The sequence below is a fragment of the Pongo abelii genome, chromosome 14 (genome assembly GCF_028885655.2).
Source record: "Pongo abelii isolate AG06213 chromosome 14, NHGRI_mPonAbe1-v2.0_pri, whole genome shotgun sequence".
In the NCBI taxonomy this organism is placed as follows: Eukaryota; Metazoa; Chordata; class Mammalia; order Primates; family Hominidae; genus Pongo; species Pongo abelii.
The window spans coordinates 101,218,870-101,246,011 of NC_071999.2; the positions used below are offsets into that span (position 1 = coordinate 101,218,870).

Consider the following 27,142-nt stretch of genomic DNA (forward strand, 5'->3'; position numbering starts at 1 on the left):
CAGCACTTTGGGAGGTCGAGGCAGGTGGATTGCTTGAGGTCAGGGGTTCGAGACCAGCCTGACCAACATGGTGAAACCCCATCTCCACTAAAAATACAAAAATTAGCCAGGCATGGCAGTGGGTGCCGGTAATCGCAGCTACTCGGGAGGCTGAGGCAGGAGAATCGCTTGAACCTGGGAGGCAGAGTGAGCCAAGATTGCGCCACTGCACTCCAGCCTAGATGACACAGCGAGACTCTGTCTCAAAAGCCAAGTGGTTGTAGCTATAATTCAGTCTTCAAATTCAATTTACCCTCCCACATTTTAGATCTCAGGTAATCCTATGATTTGGGGGGGTTTTAAGATGGAACAATATCAATGTGGGGATATAGGTTGTTTTCTAACTTGTACAACAGAGGTTTGTAGATAATTCATATTTTATGGCTACAAGGGAAATTTACAACGTGGCCAAACTAACAGAATGATGTTGATCAGGTAGGACCTAATAAACACATTGTCTGAGAGTAAGCAAACATCCCCCTGGCACCATCAGGAACAGAATCTGAGAAACCTTGCTTTCAGCAAGAGCTACAGCTGATGCTGCCTGCAGAGTGGTCTCCACCTTCTTCATACTCACAAGGACGCTGGGTAGATAATGAGGAATCAGCTTTTGCTGGTTCCCTGGGTATCATCTGGGCATGAAGCTGTACATTTATTTTTCATGGCACAAGGGTATCATTCATTCAATTATGACTATAACCCATTAAATGGGTCTGTGGTGGGAAGAGCTGAAAAGAGCAGTTCTGAAAGTATCTAACACTGACACCCAGAGAACGGGCTGTTGCAGGAGCTGTCGTGTGTGTTTTGTTACTGATTTCTTTGTATGTGCATATCCCTCACTCTCACAGGCACCCACCACGTGCCCTACAGCATGCCATTTTCTGGGGGCACAGAGATGAATACAAAATGCTCCCTGACTTTAAGAGACTCAGGGTACTGTGGGATGCTGACCTAGAATTATAAATCATGCCATCGTGCTATCTTCTTTAAAAAAAAAATGTGGTAAAATACACAAAAGGTACTTTATGTACTTTTCAAATTGTGGTAAATAACATAAAATTGATCATTGTAATCACTTTAAAATGTTCAGTTCAATTATATTAAATACATTCATGTTGTTGGGCAACCGTCACCATCATCCATCTCTGAAACTCTGTTTATCTTGTAAAACTGAAACTCCGTACCCATTAAACACTAATGCCCATTCCCCTACCCCTGCCGCCCACCATCCTACTGTCTGTCTCCAGGACTAACTACTCCAGGTACCCATATGTAAGTGGAATCTTATAGCACCGTCCTTAGGTGTCTGGCCTAGTTCACTCAGCATAATGTCCTCAGGGCTCATCCATGTCACAGCATGTGTCACAATCGCCTTCTTTTTAAGTCTGGATAATATTCCATTATGCGTGTGTATCACATTTTGTTTTTCCATTCCTCAGTCAATGGACACTTGGGCTGCTTCCACCTACTGCTCACTGCAAATAATGCTGTTATGAACACGGGTGGGCCATAGATGTTATATTAAAGAATCTGGCCAGGCATGGTGGCTCATGCCTGTAATCCCAGGCATGATTTGGGAGGCTAAGGTGGGCGGATCACTTTAGCTCAGGAGTTCAAGACCAGCCATGGCCAACATGGTAAAACCTGGTCTCTACTAAAAATTCAAAAATGAGTTTGGTGTGGTGGTGCACACCTATAATCCCAGCTACTTGGGAGGTTGAAGCAGGAAAATCACTCGAACCTGGGAGGTGGAGGTTGCAGTGTGCCGGGAATGTGACATTGCACTCCAGCCTGGGCGACAGAGCAAGACTCTGTCTCGAAAAAAGAATCTATAAGATGATGTGGAGAATATAGTTTCAAAGAGGCAGAGATGTTTGAACTGACTGAAAAAGGGTGCACACTAAGAGCAAGGCAGACAGGTGCTTGGGGAGAAGGAGGGCACCCTGAGTGCAGGGGCTGTGTGTCCATATTGGGAGCTGTAAGGAGAGGGGTGGGAAGGGGAAGAGATTCTACTGTCTTATTTGTTCTGGTTTAGTTCCTTCAAGAGGCTGTCCTAGTCCTACCCAAGGGCCCCAGGCCACATGTGAAAGGGACATTGCTGGCAGACTTAGATGCCTGCAAAACCAGCTCACAAACCTCCACACAGCCTCCCAAGTCCCTCCTTGTTTTCCTTTCACTGACTTTGAGTGAGTCTCTGGTGCTTTACTGCCTCCAGCTTGGGGGTCTGATTTCTGAGCACTGATGGGGTCATGGGATCTGGGTCTTCCCTGGGGGCTGAGAGCCAGACAGGTCCTGTCAGGGTGGGCCTGGGGCTCATTAAGGTTGCAGCAGCTGCTCACCCAGGCAGGGAGCTGGCCATGTAAGGATCAGATCTGTGATCAAACTGTTTCAGAAAGAAAGAGTTTGCAGTGAAAGGGATGGGGAAGGAAAGCAAAGCACAGGTTAAAGGAAGGCAAGAAAGACTAAGGAAAGGGCCTGATAAGGTTTGGCTGTGTCCCCACCCAAATCTCATCTTAAAGTCCCACATGTCGTGGGAGGGACCCGGTGGGAGGTAATTGAATCATGGGGGCAGGTCTTTCCAGTGGTGTTCTCATGATAGTGAATAAGTATCATGAGATCTGATGGTTTTATAAGGGGAAGTTTCCCTGCACAAACTCTCTCTTTGCCTGCTGCCATCCATATAGGATGTGACTTGCTCCTCCTTGCCTGCCATCATGATTCTGAGGCCTCCCCATCTACGTGGAACTTTAAGTCCATTAAATCTCTCTTTCTTCTGTAAATTGCCTAGTCTTGGGTATACCTTTATCAGCAGTGTGAAAACAGACTAATACAGGACCAAAGGATGGAGGAGGAGAAAGGCTGGAACAGAAGCTGCAGCAATGGAGAGGAAGAGAAGGACTTGAGAAATGCAACAAAGTAAAAATCGGCAGAATTAGACATGGGAGTGTTGGTGACACAAAGCCAGAGTTGACTTCCTAGAAAAACCCATGAGTAATTAGGTGTCAAACAGAGTATCCTGGGTCACGTTAAGCTCCAGCCCTGAGGTCCGGGGCCCACCAACCACAATAAAGCAGTTCAGAGCAGGAAGAAAGAATGTTGGTATCCACATTCCATGGTTAGTTTCCAAGACAGGTTAACCTACATATCACTGATCCCCTTCACACATCCACAAGGAAGACAACAAGCAGACATAGCACTAAATCTTCTGAAACTGAGAAGAGGCAAGATGCTTTAAACAAACCTTTTCTTGTGATTTAATGAGTGCTGTCAGATGCTTCAGTACCAGAGGCCCATCTAGACTGTACATGAAGTTCACATTGTCAAAGATGATCACTCCTTCATGGGGCCAGGTTGGTGGCGGGCGTTTCTGATATTCCCAAGGTGCTTCTTTTTCAAGGTCTGTGTATTCAATCACCCTTTCTACTGAGATCATCTGAAAGAAATATGACATCCCGAGGGGTTAGGAATGGAGGGTGTCATTTATGGATGTTAAGAGACTGTCAATGAAATGTTCTTCTTTCATACATAGTTGGTTAAGGAGAGAAGCAGGAGACAGACGAGGATGTTGATGACTTACAAATTTGGTTCATCACTGTGTAACACCTTCACTTACAACCACTTTCTTCAACATTAGGTTAAAAGAATGAGAGAAATGAATGCTTAGATTTTATTTATCCACTTTTCACATCTGTATTAAAGGCAAGAAAATTTTGTAAAGAAAAAGAATACTTACAGCCACCAATCAAGAATCTTTTGCTGGCTGGGCGCGGTGGCTCATGCCTATAATCCCAGTACTTTGGGAGGCCGAGGCAGATGGATCACCTAAGGTCAGGAGTTAGACACCAGCCTGGTCAACATGGTGAAACCCCATTTCAACTAAAAATACAAAAATTAGCCGGGTGTGGTGACGCATGCCTGTAATCCCAGCTACTCGAGAGGCTGAGGCAGGAGAATCACTTGAACCTGGGAGGCGGAGGTTGCAGTGAGCCAAGATCACACTATTGCACTCCAGCCTGGGGGACAAGAACAAAACTCTGTCCCCTCACCCCTACCCCCCGAAAAAGAATCTTCTGCTATTGAAGGATCACCTGATATAGATCAGTTAAACTGGATGATCGTGAAACCTCACTGTAATAATTACTCAACTTTTGCTCTATGAGAAGAATGAAAAGATTTTTATGTTTATTGCTTTTCTCTCTTTAGGGGAAGGTGCAAATATTTAAAATATTGATTAAAGCCTCCTATACCACCATAAACTAATACTCTTTGACCAGCATATTCCAAGAGGAGGCTTTCTGTACCAAGAAGGCACACCAGCAAAGCTGAGGCCTTCCTTCCTTCTGTTCATCACATAAGAGAGTAAATGCTAAAACTGGGAGAGGAGGAGACCTATTAATTAAATGTAAACAACCTCAAAATACTGAAATCTTCTTTTACCAGGAATGAGGAATTACCCGTTAGGAAACAAAAATAAACAGGCTTCTAAGAAATTAGCTTATATCCTCTCTAGAATTTCAGAACCTCCCTCCTACAGAGACATTTATTACATCTGAAAAAGCTTGTGATTAATATAAAACCTGCTGACACAGCAACCATAAGACTCAGAAAAAGATGTATATATTTTATTTTACATTAACTTTAAACAGATGGAGGAAGGATCTTAAAAAAATCTGTTACCAAAGATGTAAAAATAACAGTTTTAATATTTCACATAAGAATGGCTTTTATACCATTTAATGGCAAGGAGACTTGAAAAGGCAAAGAACATGAAGATAAATGTTACCATATTCTCAACTTCGGCACTTTGTCGAACACACCACTGAAACATCCCCATGAGCGTGAGGGCATAGGACAGTGCCAAACCAACCTGCCCGGCATCCAGAGCTACGTAAGGAGGAAGAAGGGAATAAAGTCAGTCTCACTTCAAACCTAAGCCTGGCTCCTTCTGCCACCTACCAAGAGGAACCCTTCATAATGTTAAAACAATTCGCATTTAACGACATTAATAGCTATACTTTTACCATTTGTTGCTTGAGATCAAGATACAATGGAGAAAACAACACTGTATATTTAGAAAAATTATTAGATGATTTTATGAATTCCAACAGGATCGACATACATTTAATTAACAGTATTACAAACACAAGAAATAATGTCATTATTCAGACATTCATTATTATGGTTTCAAAGCCCATTACATTATTCCACTTTCTACGTGCAATGCAACCACAGCTGAAAACCACTGAAAACAAAGCAATAGGTTGTAAGTGCCAATGCTTTCGAGACTAAAATACTACTCTCCTTGTTCCATTAGTAAGTATTGTAATACACCGTTGTTACTGGGGTGGTGAACTCATGCCATGCTTGTCTGGTATCCATGTGGCATTGAAGATAATACTCTTTCCTGCTGAGAATTTTTCTCAACCTCATGCACCAGGCAACTACAAACAATAGATACAAGTAGTTGGAAAGCTAACACCCAAAGCTGCACAAAATGCTTCAAAATAAATTGGTTCTCTCTTCACAACTACCAGACACTAACAGGAATGTTCAGAATCTCAACTGCGCATATCTCAACCCATTCAAAGAAAGATAAACCCATCAAGACCCAAATGACTCCTTAAATGAGTCACACTGCTGAATCCTACCCAACCTGACACAGCGTAAATGATTTCATACACTTCATTAGGACCAAACAGTATGTAGTATTAGACAAGGTGGCAAGAGTTTAATAACTGTAAACACAGCTATAAATTGTAATCATACCATACATAGTTATTCACATCTGTACTTACTTTTTGCCAGAATCAGGGACCCAAAGGCAACGATGATGACAAACATGGCACAGATGGCATCCAGACGGACGGCGAACCAGCGGGACGTTGTCAAAAACAAGAACCAAGCCTCTGAATTTGAGAACGGTAATAAGCATAATGAATAAGTAGAATCGTATTAACTGCATTGAATGTGAGAGTGTGTTTTGCTCAGTTGAGCTACAGAAGATTTTTGTGTGGAGTAGGGCAGCAAAGTTGCACACCCAAGGAACCTTTAGATTCCAGAAAGCTAAGTGATACAGGCAATATACGATACACATACGCAATGGTACGGTGGCTTTGTGTGAGGATGCATGCGAATATGAAACCCAGAAATATGATCCTAATGAAGAACTGAGAAAAGTAGTCTCATAAGGACATCCCTTGCAGTGCTGAGCGGTACTTATGTGAAGTGCATCTCACGTGCAGTCCACCCACACACATGGTTGGCTGGTCCAGTTCTCCAACAGCAGAGTGCAGCTCCCAATTTACTTCTCCCACCTTCCATACTTACCAGAAGGCCCACACGCACTGACTATTGCTTAGGGGCTATATCAAAATGACCTCACTAACAGGATTTGCATGTGGTTTTTTGTTTGTTGTTTGTTTGCTACTTCTTTTTTCCTTTTAGCATGTGGTTTTTAAAGTGCCATTTAATCAGTAAGATAAAATAAAGATTGGAATGATGGGTCCGAATTTTGTAGATTTGGTAGAAATTGTGAAATTTCCAAATCGAAAAAATCTTCACTGATGCAAGGGTCAGCAAACTACAGCATGTGAGCCAGCACCTATTTTTGTAAATAAAGTTTTACTGAAACACAGTCACAGCCATTTGCCAATGTATTGACGTCTGCTTTTGTGCTACAACGGCAAAGATGATTAATCGTAACAGAGACAATAATGGCACACAATGCCTAAAACATTTACTAGGTGGCCTTTTGCAGAAAACGTTTGCTGACAGAGCCACAGGCCATGCATGGTGAGAGAAAGACCCTGCAAGTCAGTCAGGGGGCACAAAGAAGGAACGTGCAGCAGCGATTCTGAAAAGAGTCCAAGCCCAGAAGAAAGGGACGGGGAAGAAGAGGAAGATGTGCAAAAAAACAGGATGTGGGGCCGGGCCCTGAGGGGCCCGCCAACTAGCTCATCTGACCAGGGAGGTTAAGCCAGAAAAAGCAGCAGATCCTGTCCTTTGAAACCATTTCCAGAAATGGACAGACCTGAATGTAAATCCTGGTGTGCATCAAACAGTTCCTGACACCTCTCTTCTGCTTTGTATGCCCGGATGGTCCAGAGCCCCTGGAGAGATGATGATAAGTGGGAAAACACTGGACTCCGAGCTGGGGAAACAGAGACAGAGAAAACAGCTCAGTGAGGCTGGGTGCAGAGAAACCTGCGGCCTCCCAAGCTCCATGGTCACGTATCCACCAAACAGCACACGCAGGCCTCCTAGGAGGCTTCATGTTTCAAGGAGAAATAAATGCTCCCAATAGCCTGAGGGGACCCTGCCACTGCAATCTCAAGCTCCTGCTCAAACCATACCTCACATAAGGGGCCTGGAAATAAACGTCCTGTCTTCGACCACATTCAAATCTAGTTATAATTCTTTCCTTCCTAACTCAGCCTTCCAGGTCTTCCTCCTCTCCATATTCTTCCCTGACATCTCTTTGGGCAGAAATGATATTTTTCTGATTTTTGAGCCAGTAGGATTTTTAAAAACAATTCTCTGTTAAGAGTACTCACCATACCGAATTACAATTAGCCATCTATGTGTCTGTCCCCACCTTAAGTTGCTAATTTCTCAAGGGTCAGCTATAGCCATTGCACCCTGGTAACTGGATGGTACCTGGCACAGGACAGGTACTCAGTAAGTGAGCTGAACAGACAGACTGTCACTTCCCTGCATCCTGGGGAATCTTCTGTACCCACTCATGCTGGAAGAATCCTTTGTAATCTCCATGGACCTGGGTGCTGCGATGCCCTTGTGCCGTGCCCAAGGAACCTGCCCAGCCAAAATGTCTCTGAATGGTCTTAACACTGGCTCCAGGAACCGGACGGATGTTTTTATTACTGCCCCACTGAAAACTTGTCCTGATCTCTGGAGGTCTCTATGGCATGTGCCATTGCTTTTTTCAGAATCTGACTGTGGTCTCAGTGGGTTCTTCATCTCTATAGAATTTTAAGAGGTGAATTCTTTTTTGTGTGACTTCTTTTTTCTTTGGGAGCTGGATATCCCATGAGGTTCCCTGACCAGCTGCTCCTCCTCGGGCCATTGTGTTTTTGTTTGTGTGGTGTAGGTTTTTTTGTTGTGTTTTGTTTTGTTTTTAGACGGAGTTGCCGCCCCGCCCCCACCTGCCCCCGTTCAAGCGATTCTCCTGCCTCAGCCCCCTAAGTAGTTGAGATTATAGGTGCCCACCACCACGGCCGGCTAGTTTTTGAATTTTTAGTAGAGACATGCTTTTGCCATCTTGGCCAGGCTGGTCTTGAACTCCTGACTTCAGGTGATCTGCCCACCTTGACCTCCCAAAGTGCTGGGATTACAGGTGTGAGCCACCGCACCTGGCCTGTTGGGTTTTTTAGAAACAGGAATTCACTCTGTCACCCAGGCTGGGTGCAGTGGTGTGATCATAGCTCACTGCCACCTTGAATTCCAAGGCTGAAGGGATCCTCCCACCTCAGGCTCCCAAGTAGCTGGCACTAGACATGCACTCGACCATGCCTGGATAATTTTTGAGTTTTTCATAGAGATGAGGGTCCTCCTCCTGACTTGGCCTCCCGAAGTGCTGGGATTACAGGCAGGTGTGAGCCACCATTTCCAGCAGGCTGTTGTGTTTCAAGCACACCATTTGATGACTAGCAGGACATACCTCCCTCCTGCATGGCAGCGGACATGCGGGCTAGCTACTTTTGGGCAGGGACGAATTCCTGAGAGTTTCAATTGTCTACCATGAATGAGGCCATACTGGGGCAGGTGCATATTGGGGACACGTGACCTAGCACAATGTCTTTAGCATTCTTTTCTGGGATAAATGATTTGTGCTTTATAATTAGCAAACACTGACTTTGTTACCTGTGTAGCTCCCAGAGAAGACCCTGTTAGTAAAACATGGGGTGTCTGGAAGAACTTTTTTTTTTTTTTTTTTGAGACAGGGTCTCACTCTGTCACCCAGGCTAGAGTGCAGTGGCATGATCTTGGCTCACTGCAGCCTCAACCTCCCATGCTCAAGTGATCCTCCCACCTCAGCCTCCTGAGTAGCTGGGACTACAGGTGTGCCACCACACTCAGCTAATTTTTGTATTTTTTTGTAGACATTGGCTTTCGTCATGTTGCTCAGGCTGGTTTCGAACTCCTGGGCTCGAGCAATCAGACAGCCTCAGCCACCCAAAGTGCTAGGATTATAGATGCGAGCCACCGTGCCTGGCCAATCTATCTTACAGGCGGTGGCTACATATGTTTTATAAAATGATGAGGGGGTAGGGTGGGGGTAAGGGGTGGAGGGAGTGGAAAATTTAAGAGAAAAACTCTAACTCATTTTCTGAGTCAGACTCTTAGTCCAGCATCCTCTAGCATCCACGTGCCCATCTGTGCTAGAGCTGACTCAATACTGGTGTGCCCACTGTACACACAGACACTGCACAATTGGGGGTGCTGGGGTACCAGTGTGCCAAGACATGGAGGTTCCACATACATCAGAGTCCAGAGTCCACAGTTCCATAAGTGAAGAAGGAGGAGGCCGCCAGGTATGAGACACTAGGATTCTGAGAAGTGGGAAGCCCTGGGTTGGGGAAAGGCAGATGGAGCTGCAGATGGGTTACTGACTGTCCACCCATCCTTGGGGCTCTTTCCTGACTGATACATCTGACCGGGGGCACTAACTTTTAGGGGCCCTCTCCTGTGATAGTGCTTTAAGAAACCAGACCTTCCCTGAGCATAGATTCTCCGCCAGAATGTGATCTGGCACTTCCCTTATATCTAATTCAGGCAGACAGCCTCCCATGAGTCCACAGGGTTCTCTCTATTCTCTATCTCTGGCATCTACAATGTCTCTACTAAAAATACAAAAATTAGCCAGGTGTGGTGGCGGGCGCCTGTAGTCCCAACTACTCAGTAAGCTGAGACAGGAGAATTGCTCAAACTCGGGAGGTGGAAGTTGCAGTGAGCCAAGATCACAGCCACTGCACTCCAGCCTGGGTGACAGAGCGAGACTATGTCTCAAAAAAACAAAAACAAAAACAAGAAAACAAAAAAGTTACTCTTCAACACACAGAGTAACCTTTTACTTGTTATTTGTGTCAGCTCCCTATAACCTGTAACTTTGCACTGGGAAGGTGGCAGGTGACATGACCATAAGAGGACTGAGCTGGTGCTTCTGTGAGAAAAGCTGGATATTCTGCACGGGTCTTTTCTGCACACCCCAGATGTTCTAGCCTGCACCCTGGAACTTGGTCAATCTGGAAACAGGGTGATATTGGGAATAACACAAGAGAATTCCAGGCCCCATTACCCTACAAAGAGTTTGGCTCCCAGTAGTTCAGAGAAATCACTAGAACCATGCTGTTACTTTCAGAGCAAGGGAGTGTTGTGACTGAACACATCCATCATACAGAGAATGCCACTGAGAAGGAAGGAGATGTGGCAGTCATGGGGACAGAGTCCTGGAATGAAATTCTTCAACATGGCTATTGTCATTTGCTTTCCTCATCAGGAGATCCAAGTTGCCACTGTTTTATCTCCAACTGGGTTTCAGGGCAGGCTAAACTTGAGAAATTAGGTGCCATCCCCACTTTTGAACACCCGGGAATATCATGAAGATCAAGCTACACACTTTAATTCACACCAAATTACCAAGGTACAGCAGGAATTTGTAACCTTTGAAAAGGTAGTCCTTTCTCTTTCACACCCCACTTAGGGCTGAGAGGGCTGCCAGTGAGGGTGAGCTGGGAGGTCTGCAAAGGCAACTAACTAGTACCGAGGGAGAGCGCATGCCAAGCCTCAGCTCTAACGTACTAGTCAGCAGTTTCCGGCTGACACAACCTGCCATTTCACAAGATCAACAGCTGTGTTTTCCACAATGCAGAGAACTCCTTAGGACACACTCTACAGAGATTTTCTGTCTTCTCTGAAAAGAACATGAAAAGGAATTGCACGCAAAGATCTGATCTACCAGTCTTGCTGCAGGGTATGGATGCTGTGTGGGACCTCTCAGGGTTATTATGGTTTTAATTCTCAAGGCTATAGTGCCTCTGGTAGTTCCTGTATGTTCAAGGTTTCCAAGCAGTCTCAGGCAACCCTCATAAGAACCCAACAGGGAAAGTATTATATCCTTGACAGAGGGAAAAACAGCCTTGAGGCATTAAGAACACTGCCCAAAGCTGGGCGCAGTGGCTCACGCCTGTAATCCCAGCAATTTGGGAGGCTGAGGCAGGTGGATCATCTGAGGTCAGGAGTTCGAGACTAGCCTGACCAATATGGTGAAACCCTGTCTCTACTAAAAATACAAAAATTAGCCAGATGTGATGGCGGGTGCCTGTAGTCCCAGCTATTCAGGAAGCTGAGACAGGAGAATTTCTTGAACTCGGGAGGTGGAAGTTGCAGTGAGCCAAGATCACGGCCACTGCACTCTAGCCCGGGCGACAGAGTGAGGCTATGTCTCACAAAAACAAAAACAAGAAAACAAAAAAAAACACTGCCCAAGGTTAAGTAAAGTAGGCCATGCACGCGGTAGACTTGGGCATTGGACTCATATCTGTTTTATTTCCAAGGCTGTGCTTTTAATCTGGGCCACAGTATCTCAGAGAGAATAATCAGAGTTAAAGGTTCTCATGCATCCTGAGGGCATTTTTATCCAGACTTTATAGCCCACGTTTTAAAAATCCCCTAATCTTACTTAGCTAATATCCAGCAGCCTTCTCTATTCCTGTGCCGCTTATTAACCGCCTTACATTGAACAAAGTCCCTGGGAATCTAGGATGAACGAACGTGGGACACGTGTTCACACTCATGGCAGACATTGCTAGTGAATCACAATATCTTTACAAACAGAAATTGGATATGGCTTCACATTTCAGGCATTGCCAAATAAGTGGAGGTGGCTAGAGAAATGCAGCCAAATGCCATTCTGGTTTTTATGTACTTCTCTATGACTGTTGATATGGTGACTTTTGCAAACATAAAATGATCAACTGCAGATTTGTTTTTGTTTTTTTGTTTTGTTTTGTTTTGTTTTTGAGTTTCACTCTTATTGCCCAGGCTGGAGTGCAATGGTGCAATCTCAGCTCACCTCAACCTCTGCCTCCCGGGTTCAAGCGATTCTCCTGCCTCAGCCTGCCAAGTGCAATGGCGCAATCTCGGCTCACTGCAACCTCCGCCTGCTGGGTTCAAGAGATTCTCATCTCTCAGCCTCCCAAGTAGCTGGGATTACAGGCATGCACCACCACGCCTGGCTAATTTTGTATTTTTAGTAGAGATAGGGTTTCTCCATGTTGGTCAGGCTGGTCTCGAACTCTCGACCTCAAGTGATCCACCCACCTCGGCCTCCCAAAGTGCCAAAGTGCGTTGGCGTGAGCCAATGCGCCCAGCCCAGATTTGTTATTAAGATTCATTAAATGCCGGCTATGGCTTCAGAGGCAGTGAGGCAGTCCAACTGAGGCTTTGGAAATTCTTGAGGGCACAAGGATGAAGCTGGGTTATGCCTCCCTGCCGCAGCAATCAGGCATCCTGCTTTCAGCTGGTGACTCCAGCAGTGGTCTCAAAAAACACAATCCACTGCTGCTGAGAAGAAACAGTGGAATTGTGACTTACGGCAGAGACCCACCATCCTGGATGGATAACAATAAACAGTTCCAACCAACCAGCCCCCATAGTTGGTAAACTGAGCGCATGGAGAAAGAATCATGCATATTTAACTCATTGTTACAGCCAATCAGGGTACAGGAACACCCAAATATGCCTCAGGGGCCATGATAAAGTTGTCAGAATCTCCACATGAAAATGTTTTCAAGCTTTAGGGTACATGCTGAAATTCAAGAGAGAAAAATCCTACACTGCTTCCCAAAAAGCCTTCCTAAGTCCCCCTTTTCTCCACTTCCATATGGATCGGATGTGGCTCTTGACACAGTCTATGTCAAGATGTTCCTTCTGGAACGGCTGCTTCCTTCAACATACCACAGACTCCCTTAAAACAAGAGTCTCAAATAACTTCATTTAATGAGCGGGCCCAAACCATAAAACGCCTGCACAGCCTTGCTGTCCACACACAACACTGGCTAGGGCCAGTCATCTGCACAAGGAAGGTCTCCCAGCAATTATACTCTGCCTTCCCTAGTAAGTCCTATTGGCCGAGTGTTACTCACATGCGGACTCCACTGCTCGGCCTGCCCACTGAAAACCTTACAAGACTAGACCTCATGGTAGCTTAGCTGGTTTTCTTGATGACTGACAAGTTTTTCTACAACTTTTATGAACTGTCTCCCATTCTACTTCATGCAGACACTTAGGATAAATGCCTCTTAAGAGTTCACTGTTGCCCAGGTGCAGTGGTACACGCCTGTAGTTCCAGCACTTTGGGAGGCTGAGGCGGGTGGATCACTTGAGGTCAGGAGTTCAAGGCCAGCCTGGACAACATGGTGAAACTCCATCTCTACTAATAATATGAAAATAGCAGGGTGTGGTGGTGCACACTTGTAATCCCAGCTACTTGGGAGGCTGAGGCATGAGAATCACTTGAACCCGGGAGGTGGAGGCTGCAGTAAGCTGAGATTGCGCCATTGCACTCCAGCCTGGGTGACAGCAAGACTCCATCTCAAAAAAAATTAAAAAATAAATTTAAAAAAAAGGTCATTGTTAAAAGAGAAACATATATATATATATCACAACCAAAAACTGCTTTGTCCTGATAAACTTCTATTTCCCACTCAGTAAAAGATACTGAAAATGATGGTACTAAATGCTTCTCTTCCAGGCGTGGCTTCCAGAGGGCTGAGTTGGCATTCATTTGCAGTAACTATCCACAGTGGAACTTTTCTGATACAAATATCTTCCTTCTTTACTTTTTGGCTATCATCCTTATACCTTTTATTAAAAAGTAGAGCAAGTCTACTCTCCTTATGAGTTTGTATTTTAACAATGATGAAATATGTTAATTTGTGCATGCATAATGAGATGAACTCTGGATTATTTCATCTCTGCGATTACATGTGGAATAGAGTGATTAATCATAAAATGTCTTCCTCATGATTCCAAAACTAAGAAATTGAATTCAGCAACAGACTATATGTTTTCTAAACTGATATCTCTCCTTGTGATCTAAGGGGATTATTTTCAGTGTCCATATATATATAAACAGCCTGAGAGGGAAAAACCTCAAACAGTGACATTAAAACAAGCACCGCTGGTAACAAATGGAAAACTGAAAATAGCAATGCTTATCTTTTCAAAACGTTTAAAACTGCAACTTACTAGCCATTTTGTGAGTTTGCAAAAGTCATATATTTACCAAATACATTGCTTCTGACACCTCTTTTCCTTTCTCCATCCTTCTCATTTCCTTGTCATTTTTAGTATCTTCGGGGAAAGAAAAATACCCTAATTATTTTCCTTCTATATTAGTTCCACCATGATCAAATATTTTATTTGTAAGAAAAATGTTTAAGTGCCAGCTTTGTGTAAGGAGGTATGTCATAAACAAGACACGGAGAGTCCCTGCCTTCATGCTGCTGACATTCCTGTAGAATATTACTCCTCGTATGGCCTTCACTCCTTCCTTACTCCAAACTGCAAAGTTGCACGTTGCATGCTATCAATTCCACATGCTCTGAGGGACACGATGACTCATGATGGCCAATACGTTCAATTACCTAATGTTACAGAAATTCTGGAAGACAGTCTGCCGAATTTCAGGGGGTCTCCGTAATTACTGCATAAACGGAAGCTAGCTAGCACGTCTATACCAACCCGAGTTTCCATACTCACTTGTAGATTCCAGGCGCTTCACATCTCTTGACGTTTCCAAAAAATATCGCCGAAGAAAAATGAAAACGATTCCAAGGGGAACCAAGGGTATCGCGATCCAAGGAATCACGGCCACAGCCACAGAGACCACACCGACCACTTGTAGCAGTGTCTGAAACAGCAGAAGTAGATGCAGGTTTTCCTTATCAAGTATTCTTTTCAAAAATACTTCGAGTTGTTGTTAGGATTATACTCCTTTCCCCGAAAGACTTATTGTAGTACCAGGGACTGCTTTTCCATCCAAAGGAATAACAAAAGTATAGGTGGTCCTGATGATATCTATTACATGCCGGCCATGTGCCAAACACTATGATATAAACTTACCCATTAGTTTTTTTTTTTTTTTTTTTTTTGAGATGGAGTCTTGCTCTGTTGCCCAGGTTGGAGTGCAGTGGTGCCATCTCCTCTCACTGCAGCCTCCCACTCCCGTGTTCAAGTGATTCTCCTGCCTCAGTTTCCTGAGTAGCTGGGACTACAGGTGCATGTCACCATGCCCGACTAATTTTTGTATTTTTAGTAGAGATGGGGTTTCACCATATTGGCCAGGCTGGTCTCCAACTCCTGATCTCAAGTGATATGCCCACCTCTGCCTCCCAAAGTGCTGGAATTATGAGTGTGAGCCACCACACCAGGCCCCTATTAGTTCTTTTGAAACACTCACCAGCCTCATGAGTGAGGCATTATTACTTTCCCTATTTAATGGATGAGAAAACTGAGATTTAGAGTAGGACTTGAATCCCAAACTATCATGAGTCAGTTGATGTTATCAGGGAAATGAGCAAGCAGGCATCATAGACAAGGAACCCAGAAGCCTCAGCTACGCACGAGATAAGGAAGTGACTAATTGCAAATTCAGTGCTCAGAAAAAAAGGAAATAATTTAAATCTTCACCTTTGGAAGTGGGGAGTCATCTCTCTTGGTATCTACCCTTGCTAACATTTACTGAATGCCGATTGTGTATCTGGCTGTATATTAAATACACATGTATCAACTCACTTAAATCTCACAATATCCCTATGAAGTAGTATTACCACACCATTTTACAGATGGAGACACTGAGGCACAGGGAGAAAACAGTAACTTGATCAAGAACACACAGCACCAGTCACAGAGCTGAGGAGCATGCATTGTCAGCCACTACATTTTAGCTTGTCCCCAGCATATGGCTAGCTTTTTATTGGTCAGGATAAAATCCCTGAATTTGTCTTTAATTTTTCCTCTAAACACACTTACATAAGAAATTAGAGTTCATTAACATGCCCAATAAAGAACAGATAAGAGAAATGTAATAAAATTTTACATGTTTTAAAAGACCTGAGACTTTTTTCTTTTTATTACAATATATTGAATTTTATATTGTCAGAAATTTTTGTCTTCTCTTTCTCTTACGTTTAGTAGCATTGAGGAAGAGGTTTGATAACAAGAAAACAAGTTGAAATGTCTAACAGGGTTTTTTTTTTTAGCTTTAACACTTGGATATGCATTAAATTTTCCACGATTAGGAGACTATTTCAAATGTCTATTTCAGAGGCACATGATAACAACAGCAAATGACATTTATGAGCACATGCAAGGCACCGTGCTAACGGGTCTGTGAATGTTCACTTACCCATCACCTCACCCAGCAAGGTGACATTATCTTTGGAAATTACCTTGGTCTAAAAGGTGAAATATAAAAACAAAAGCAAGAAGCATAAAAACCCAAGACACTGGATGATGCTCATTTCAGTATTCATCTTTATTAGGAAACGTGTGATATCATGGTCTATGGCTTTGGGAAATATGAGTGCAACTCAAGTTAGTCCCTACCTACTCTGAAACCACAACGCTTGCTTCTTGAGAAGGACAGAACAGTGGGGGACGTGCAGATTCACGTTACACATGCTCTGAGGCCTTAAAGTTCACTGTCTTACATAAAAGTACATGACTTCAGCAGAAAGTACAGAGTGCTATAGAAATATAAGGAGAGGCCGGGTGTGGTGGCTCACGCCTGTAATCCCAGCACTTTGGGAGGCAGAGGCGGGTGGATCACCTGAGGTCAGGAGTTTGAGACCAGCCTAGCCAATGTGGTGAAACCCTATCTCTACTGAAAAAAAACAAAACAAAACAAAAATAGCTGGGTGTGGTGCCGCATATTTGTAACCCCAGCTACTTGAGAGGCTGAGGGAGGAGAACTGCCTGAACCTGTGAGCTGGAGGTTGCAGTGAGCCGAGATGGTGCCACTGCACTCCAGCCTGGACGAGAGAGTGAGACTACCTCTCAAAACACAAAACAAACAAACAAACAAAAAGAAATATAAGGAGGAATACATGCACACTTTGTAGAGGTTTCTAAGGAAGACTTACAACTGATTTTCACAGGCAGGTTTAACAGACAACCAGAAAGTACAGCATAAATAGTCACTTGCGGGTCGCAATCACAGTTTGCTTGCTGCGGGAACACAGGCAGTTCTGTGTGTGTCTTCTCAGAACCACCACCTGCATCTTGACCCACCAGCCCAGCATCTGGCCCACTAGGCCACCCACAATTTTCTGTACCTAGCCGACAGCCAAAGAAAGGTACAACTGCCCTGCCCTCCCAAAAACCAAGAAGAGGCAACATGTCATGAGGCTTGCTTATATTCAAACCTTAGTACATATGTATTTCGCATCCATTATCTAACTTCACTCTCATATCAAATCTAAATAGGAGGGATTATCATCTCCATTTACACAGGAGGAAACTGAGTGTCAGAGAGGTTCAGTAACTTCCTCGAGGACAGAAAATTCAGTCATACTGACCTTATACCTGTTCTCTTAATCACTGCAAGATACTATATCCTACATACATGATTCATATTTTTTAAAACATTTAATACCGAAATATACCTGTATTTTTTATATTTTTGTTTTCTGAATTTTCTAGTTTTTTAGGTTATTTTGTGTGTGTGTGTGTGTGTGTGTGTGTGTGTGGTTATATCTGGTCTCTCAATGAGGAGACCAATCCCAGGCTCCCAGCTAATTAGGAAATAACAGACTTCTCAGCTCAAAAAGAAGAGCTGATCTTTAAAAAGTCTTAAAATATTTGCTAATAGAACATGGCAACACATATTGATTTAAGAATTATTGTTTACATTTAAAAGTCTTATAAAAAGATGAGTTCTAGACCCAGAAAACAAAATGACTTAAGAAAAAAAGAACCACATTTTAATAAATATATAAAACCTCAGGACACAAAATGAAGGTTGAATACATTTCATATTCAATATCTATATTTGAATGGTAGTGAAAAATATAAAATTTCCCCAGGCAGACTCTTCTAGAATTAATTTTGTATCCGAACATTATAGAATGGAACATATTCTTTTAACAAGCATAATTTTAACTACAATGCCTGTTTGGCATTTAACCACCAAACTGCTTTGAGTCCTGGAGACATTTTTAGGTATCTATCCACTATTTACTTTAAACTTCATTTTGTGGGATTCTGTTCCTGCTAGTCTTTGTGAAGCTTGTGCCAATGAACATGTTTTCTATAAACAGCAGTAAAAATGTATTCCTATTTTCTGCAAATAAAAATGCCATCCATCCTTCTGGCTCATTCTATTCCGTATTTGAACTCTCCCTCTCTCTGTCAGCCTTCTGTTAGGTACAAGATGAAATATGTATTTAATCATGAGGCCACTTAATCAGTAGATGGTACTTTCATGATTTGTTTATGGTATTAAAACATAAAATCAGGATTATTAAGGTGGCTAACACCTCATAGAAACTGGAAAGCTTTAAATCTGCTGTCAGCCACTGAAGAATTGTGTTCTAAGTTGTGATAAGTACAAATCGTCCAGATTGCTTTAAACGATTACTGACTTCGCAGAAGACAAATCTTAGGTGTAATAAACAAAGCAGGGTTCACTTCTTGGCGAGAGAGTATGGCAAGATTTTCTTCTGATTTAGAAAGAAAAAAATTGCCCACTAGTTTTTGATCAGTAAGGTGTTTACTGATAGGGTGGCAGAAGAAATTCTTCTACTTATTTATTTTGGGAACACGAGACTAAAACAAAAAACAAATAAACAACAAACAAACAAAAGCTGGCAGAGTGCGGTGGCTCACGCCTATAATCCTAACACTTCGGGAGGCCAAGGCAGGCAGATTGCCTGAGCTCGACACCAGCCTGGGCAACATGGCGAAATCCCGTCTCTACTAAAAACACAAAAACTTAGCTGGGCGTGGTGGTGCATGCTTGAAATCCCAGCTACTTGGGAGGCTGAGGCTTGCAGTGAGCCGAGATCATGCCACTGCACTCCAGCCTGGGTGACAGAGCAAGACTGTCTCAAAAAAAAATAAAACCTACTTCTCAATAAAATGACTAACATAACAGGTTGTGCTCCTGGCTGATACAGGATTTCTTCTGGAGCCACTAAAATTATGAACAGGGTATACAAACCTATAAGAATATTAAGAAATAAAAATGTAATTCTGTCAAATCATTATCATTACCTTCGATTACAGGATGAATAGAAGCAAAAGGGACAATATGGAAGACACTTAAATGTAAGCTCCTAAACCCAAATACTGACAGCATCAGCACTAAGTCAGCAGATGTAAATTATGTGCTACTGTGGCACCTCACCTGCCTCAGGGAGTTCAGAGGTCAACTCTGGTTCCCAGGTCCCACCTGGGGAGATCTCTACTTTACACTTGTTTTTTTTGTTACCTCATCCAACCCAGTGAATGCCTTTAAATCAGAACTTTATGGAGCGTTGGTATGTCTTCTGTGTATGACAAGATCTAAACAAACATTCTCTAAGCTTTTCTAAACTTGTCCTTCCCTTGGGATACATTAATCACTCCTTTTATCCCTCATATGCTAATCTGATCTTTTGACATCCAGCGCTGGTACCTGTGTCGGACTTCAGTTAGTGCTTAATCCTGAGTCCCAGCTAACTCCAATGAAGAGTGAATGGTGTAAGGCATTAGAGCAATGTGGTGCACCTCTTCTTTCCTTTGTGGTCAGCATATCTCACTGATAGATGGTTTCCTTTGTACATTTTTTCCATGTTAATGTTTATTATGAAATTCAAGGCTGAAGTCCATCTATATGCTACCTTAAAAATACATACCTTAAAAAAAGGCATATAAAAGTGGAAATAAAAGCTAAGTTTTAACCCACTTATCTTAATAACTGATATAATAAGCACATAAAAATCGATAGAGAAAATTTGAAAACATGATTAATAAACTTGACTTAATGATAACCTAAAGGCTACAATACTATAGCCAATAACTGCACAATACACACTTTTCAAGTGCATCTTTATTATGCCATAAAGCAAGTATCATCAAACTTCAAGAGACAGAAATTATACAGAATATATTCTGACATATGTGGATTTAACAAGAAATCAATGTAATTAGAAATGTAACTAGAAATGTTAGGAATTCAGCAATATATTTCTATATAACACCTGTTTCAAATAAATTACAATAAAATTAGAAACTTTTCAAATAAAAGAAAATGAAAACAATAATATTAAAATTTCAGGACTGCAACTAACGCTGTTTACAAGTAAAATTATTCCTTCAAACTTTTTTTAAAAGAGAGGTTAAAATGAAGGATCTAAAAATATACCTTGCAAAGATAGAAAAATGAGTAGCATATTAAATTAAAATCTGAGAAAAATGGAAATTAGAAAAAAGAAGAAAATGATTAAATAGAAAACTAATTTGAAGGAGAAAAATCAACAAACCCAAAGCCTCATTATATAAAAAAAACTGATGAAATCAATAACTTCGAAAAGACTAATCAAGAAAAAAAGAGAGGAAAATTATGATTATCATGAATTAACAGGGAATAACAGAAGAGGTACTACAGGCATTTAAAAGAATACATAATAAACACCAGTCCAATAAATAAATTAAAAATTTTGATGCAAAAGGCAAATTTCTGGAAAAATGATGGGCAAAGACTGACATAATAAAAAACCTAAATCTGAATAATTCTATTATTGAATTTAAGAATACGAATTCATGACACAAAAATTTCCCATAGAAAAAACAAAGATGGGTCACAAGATGATTTTGCAGAAGTTTTATCAAATTCTTCTAGAGAACTGGAATCCAGCATTATCCTGATATAAAAACCAAAGAAAGGAAAATTATAAACCAAAGTGTTTTAAGAACACTAAGTCCGGGCGCGGTGGCTCACACCTGTAATCCCAGCACTTTGGGAGGCCAAGGAGGGCGGATCACAAGGTCAGGCGTTTGAGACCAGCCTGGCCAACACGGTGAAACCCCGTCTCTACTAAAAATACAAAATATAGCTAGGCGTGGTCGTGGGCACCTGTAATCCCAGCTACTTGGGAGGCTGAGGCAGGAGAATCACTTGCAACCGGAAGCTGAGATCACACCACTGCACTCCAGCTTGGGTGAAAAAGCAAACAACAAAAAAAAGAACACTAAATAACATACTAAATACATTGAATCTAAGAACATAAAAAATAATTATACTTTATAAACTGTTTACACCAGTAATACAAACCTGATTTAAGGTCTGACAATTAATCAATCAATGCTATTTATCAGGTTAATGAAACAGGAAGAACCACACGATCATATACATAGTGGCAAGAAAACACCGGGGCTTGAACCCAGGAGATGGAAGTTGCAGTGAGCCGAAATCATGCCACTGCACTCCAGCCTAGGAGACTCTGTCAAAAAAAGAAAAAAAAAAAAAAAGAAGCCAATCCCAAAAGGTGGGATCATGGCAGACAAGAGGAAGGACTAGATTGCAGCTCTGACTCGGACTGACAGAGCAGTGTGTGGAGGCTTGCATTGTGAACTTTAGCTCTGGATCGACTGCAAGAACAAACCAGCAATCCCAAGAGGAGCCACAGACCCTTTGAAGGAAGTGGACTGCTACTGCAGGACCTGGGAGACACCCCAAATACTCTGCAGCAAGACCCACCCAAGGACAGTCTGAGCTCAGACATGCCTAGCCCTGCCCCCACCTGATGGTCCTTCCCTATGCACCCTGGTAGTGGAAGACAAAGGGCATATGATCCTGGGAGTCCTACGGTCCTGTGCACTGCTAGTTCTTCTTCATACTACCACAGCTGATGCTCTCTGCAAAGTGCCACCTTCCGACAGGAGGCCAACCAGTACAAAAATAGAGCATTAAACCAAGGCTAAGAACTGTCACGGAGTCTACTGCACCACCCCCACCACCTCCACCGGAACAGGTGCTGGTATCCATGGCTGAGAGACCCAAAGAGGTCTCTATGAGGTTCACATCACAGGACTCTCTACAGACAACCCCCAGTGCCAACCCGGAACCAGGCAGACTCACTGGGTGGCTAGATCTAGAAGACAGACAATAATCACCGCGGTTCGGCTCACAGGAAGCCATATCCACACCAAAAGGGGGAGAGTACTGTATCAAGGGAACACCCTGTGGGACAAAAGAATCTGAACAACAGCCTTCAGCCCAAGACCTTCCCTCTGACAGAGCCTACCCAAATGAGAAAAGGAACTAGAAAACCCACTCTGATAATGTGACAAAATAAGGCTCTTTAACAGCCTCCCAAAATCACACTAGTTCACCAGCAATGGATCCAAACTGAGAAGAAATCCCTGATTTACTTGAAAAAGAATTTAGGAGGTTAGTTATTAAGCTAATCAGGGAGGCACCAGAGAAAGGCAAAGCACAGTGCAAGGAAATCCAACAAATGATACAAGATGTAAAGGGAGAAATAGTCAAAGAAATAGATAGCTTAAAAAAAATCAAAAATTCGAGAGACATTGGACACACTTACAGAAATGCAAAATGCTCTGGAAAGTCTCAGCAATAGAACTGAATAAGTAGAAGAAAGAAGAAGAAACAAGTAGTAGAAGAAAGAACTCAAAGACAAGGTCTTCTAATTAACCCAATCCAACAAATACAAATGAAAAAAGAATAAGAAAATATGAACAAAACCTCCAAGAAGTCTGGGATTATGTTAAACGACCAAGCCTAAGAATAATCAGTGTTCCTGAGGAAGAAGAGAATTCTAAAAGCTTGGAAAACATATTTGGGCAAATAATCGAGGAAAACTTCTTCAGCCTTGCTAGAGACCTAGACATCCAAATACAAGAAGCACAAAGAACACCTGGGAAATTCATTGAAAAAAATCATCACCTAGGTGCATTGTCATCAGGTTACCCAAAGGTAAGACCAAAGAAAGAATCTTAAGAGCTCTGAGACAGAAGCACCAGGTAGCCTATAAAGGAAAACCTATCAGATTAACAGCAGATTTCTCCGCAGAAACCCTACAAGCTAGAAGGGATTGGGGCCCTATCTTCAGCCTCCTCAAACAAAACAATTATCAGCCAAGAATTTTGCATCCAGTGAAACTAAGCTCCACATATGAAAAAAAGATACAGTCTTTTTCAAACAAACAAATGCTAAGAGAATTCACTACTACCAAGCCACCACTACAAGAACTGCTAAAAGGAGCCCTAAATCTTGAAACAAATCCTGGAAATGCATCGAAACAGAACCTCTTTAAAGCATAAATCACACAGGACCTATAAAACAAAAATACAAGTTAAAAAGCAAAAACAAACAAACAAAAAAACACAAAGTACACAGGCAACAAACAGCACGATGAATACAACAGTACCTCACATCTCAACACTAACATTGAATGTAAATTGCCTAAATGCTCCACTTAAAAGATACAGAACTGCAGAATGGATAAAAACTCACCAACCAACTATCTGCTGCCTTCAGGAGACTCACCTAACACATAAGGACACACAGAAACTTAAAGTAAAGGGGTGGAAAAAGGATTTCATGCAAATCAACATGAAACACAGGCAGGGGCAGCTATTCTTGTATCAGACAAAACAAACTTTAAAGCAACAGCAGTTAAAAGAGACAAAGAGGGACATTATCTAACGGTAAAAGGCCTTGTCCAAAAGGAAAATATCACAGTCCTAAACATATATGCACCTAACACTAGAGCTCTCAAATTTATAAAACAATTACTAATAGAATTAAGAAATAAGATAGACAGCAACACAATAACAGTGGGGGACTTCAATACTTCACTGACAGCACTAGACAGATCATTAAGACAAAAAGTCAACAAAGAAACAATGGATTTAAACTATACCTTGGAACAAATGGACTTAACATACATAAACAGAACATTTCATCCAACAACTGCAGAATACACATTCTATTCGACAGTGCATGGAACTTTTTCCAAGATAGACCATAAGATTCAACTCCAAAAGGAATCTTCAAAACCATGCAAATACATGGAAATTAAATAATCTGCTCCTGAATGAGCATTGGGTCAAAAATGAAATCCAGATGGAAATTAAAAAATATTTCAAACTGAATGACAATAATGACACAACCTATCAAAACCTCTGGGATACAGCAAAGGCAGTACTAAGAGGAAAGTTCATAGCCTTAAACACCTGCATTGAAAAAGCTGAAAGAGGACAAACTGACATTCCAAGGTCACACCTCAAGGAACCAGAGAAACAAGAACAAACCAAACCCAAACCCAGCAGAAGAAAGGAAATAACCAAGATCATAGCAGAACTAAGTGAAATGAAACAACAACAACAAAATACAAAGGATAAATAAAACAAAAAGCTGGTTTTTGAAAAGGTAAATAAAATTGATAGGTCATTAGCAAGATTAACCAAGAAAAGAAGAGAGAAAAATTAGCTGACACCACTGAAATACAAAAGATCATTCAAGGCTACTATGAACACCTTTACACACATAAACTAGAAATCTCTTTATGTCTTTACACACATAAAGAGATGGATAAATTCCTGGAAAAATGCAACCCTCCTGCCTTAAATCAGGAAGAATTAGATACCCTGAACAGACCAATAACAAGCAGCGAGACTGAAATGGTAATTTAAAAATTACCAACAAAAAAAAGTCCAAGACTAGAGAGACTGACAGCAGAATTCTACCAGACATTCAAAGAATTGGTACCAATCCTTTGGACACTGTTCCATAAGACAGAGAAAGCAGGAACCCTCCCTAATTCATTCTATGAAGCCAGCATCACCATAATACCAAAATGAGGAAAGGACATAACCAAAAAAGAAAACTGCAGACTAACATCCTTGATGAACATAGATGCTAAAATCCTTAAGAAAATACTCGTTAACCGAATCCAACAACATATCAAAAAGATAATCCACCATGATCAAGTGGGTTTCATACCAGGGATGTAGGGATGGTTTAACATATGCAAGTTAATAAATGTGATACACTACATAAACAAAATTAAAACCAAAAATCACATGATCATCTCAATAAATGCAGAAAAAGCATTCGACAAAATCCAGCATCCCTTTAAGATTAAAACTCTCAGCAAAATCGGTATACAAGAGACATACCTCAATGTAATAAAAAGCCATCTATGACAAACCCACAGCCAACATAATACTGAATGGGGAAAAGTTGAAAGCATTTCCTCTGAGAACTGGAACAAGACAAGGATGCCCACTCTTACCACTCCTCTTCAACATAGTACTGGATTTCCTGGCCAGATCAATCAGACAAGAGAAAGAAATAAAGGGCATCCAAATTGGTAAAGAGGAAGTCAAACTGTCGTTTACCTTGGAAACCCTAAAGACTCCTCCAGAAAGCTCCTAGAACTAATAAAATAATTCAGCAAAGTTTCCAGATATAAGATTAATGTGCACAAATCAGTAGCTCTTCTATATGCCAACAGGAACCAAGTAGAGAATCAAATCAAGAACTAAACACCTTTTACAATAGCTGCAAAAATTAAAATAAAATAAAAGACTTAGGAATATACCTAACCAAGGAATCAAGACCTCTACAAGGAAAACTACAAAACACTGCTGGAAGAAATCATAGACAACACAAATAAATGGAAATACATCTCATGCTCATGGATGGATAGAATCAATATTGTGAAAATGACCATACTGCCAAAAGCGATCTACAAATTCAATGCAATCCCCATCAAAATACCACCATCATTCTGCACAGAATTTTAAAAAAAATTCTAAAATTCATATGGAACCAAAAAAGAGCCCGCATAGCCAAAGCAAGACTAAGCAAACAGCACAAATCTGGAGGCATCACACTACCTGATTTCAAACTGTACTGTAAGGCCATAGTCACCAAAACAGCATCGTACTGGTATAAAAATAGGCACACAGACCAACGGAACAGAATAGAGAACCCAAATACTTACCGCCAACTGATATTTGACAAAGCAAACAAAATCATAAAGTGGGGAAAGGACACCCTTTTCAACAAATGGTGCTGGGATAACTGGCTAGCCACATTTAGGAGAATGAAACTGGATCCTTATCTCTGACCTTATACAAAAATCAACTCAAGATGGATCAGAGACTTAAATCTAAGACCTGGAAACTATAAAAAATTCTAGAAGATAACATTGGAAAAATCCTTCTAGACATTGGTTTAGGCAAGGATTTCATGACTAAGAACCCAAAAGCAAATGCAATAAAAACAAAGATAAATAGTTGGGACTTAATTAAACTAAAGAGCTTTTGCACCGCAAAAGGCACATGTAGCAGAGTAAAGAGACAACACACAGAGTGGGAGAAAATGTTCACAATCTATACACATCTGACAAAGGAGTAATATCCAGAGTCTACAATGAATTTGAACAAATCAGTAAGAACAAAACAATCCCATCAGAAAGTGGACTTACGACATGAATAGAAAATTCTCAAAAGAAGATATACAATGCTCACTATCACTAATGACTAGGGAAATGCAAATCAAAACCACAATGTGATACCACCTTACTCCTGCAAGAATGGCCATAATAAAAAAAATCAGAAAACAGTAGATGTTGGCATGGATGCAGTGATCAGGGAACACTTCTACACTGCTAGTGGGAATGTAAACTAGTACAGCCACTATGGAAAACAGTGTGGGAATTCCTTAAAGAACTAAAAGTAGATCTACCATTTGATCCAGCAATCCCACTACTGGGTATCTACCCAGAGGAAAAGAAGTCATTATTTGGAAAAGATAATTGCACACGCATGTTTATAGCAGCACGATTCACAATTGCAAAATCATGGAACCAACCCAAATGCCCATCAATCAATGAGTGGATAAAGACACTGTGAGATTATCTATCTATCTGTCTACCTATCTACCATCTATCTACCTAATCTGATGGAATACTCCTCAACCATAGAAAGGAATTAACTGACAGCATTTACAGTGACCTGGATGAGATTGGAGACTATTATTCTAAGTGAGGTAACTCAGGAATGG

At 41.7% G+C, this 27,142-nt stretch overlaps 1 protein-coding gene across 5 annotated transcripts in view; it reads right to left on the reverse strand.

Moving 5' to 3' along the window:
* ABCC4 (ATP binding cassette subfamily C member 4 (PEL blood group)) overlaps positions 1 to 27,142 on the reverse strand; it is a 287,310-nt gene that overhangs the window by 50,538 nt on the left and 209,630 nt on the right. For 4 of the 5 annotated variants that reach the window (XM_054529547.2, XM_024230992.3, XM_063715003.1 and 1 more), the window contains 5 exons: positions 14,821 to 14,971; positions 7,070 to 7,189; positions 5,835 to 5,945; positions 4,823 to 4,923; positions 3,281 to 3,472 (listed from right to left, as the gene is read on the reverse strand). In XM_054529547.2, the coding sequence (XP_054385522.1) occupies positions 3,281 to 3,472; positions 4,823 to 4,923; positions 5,835 to 5,945; positions 7,070 to 7,189; positions 14,821 to 14,971 (675 nt within the window). Of the gene's footprint in view, positions 1 to 3,280; positions 3,473 to 4,822; positions 4,924 to 5,834; positions 5,946 to 7,069; positions 7,190 to 14,820; positions 14,972 to 20,134; positions 21,259 to 27,142 lie in introns of those variants that run through there. The other variant, XM_063715004.1, reaches the window with a different exon arrangement.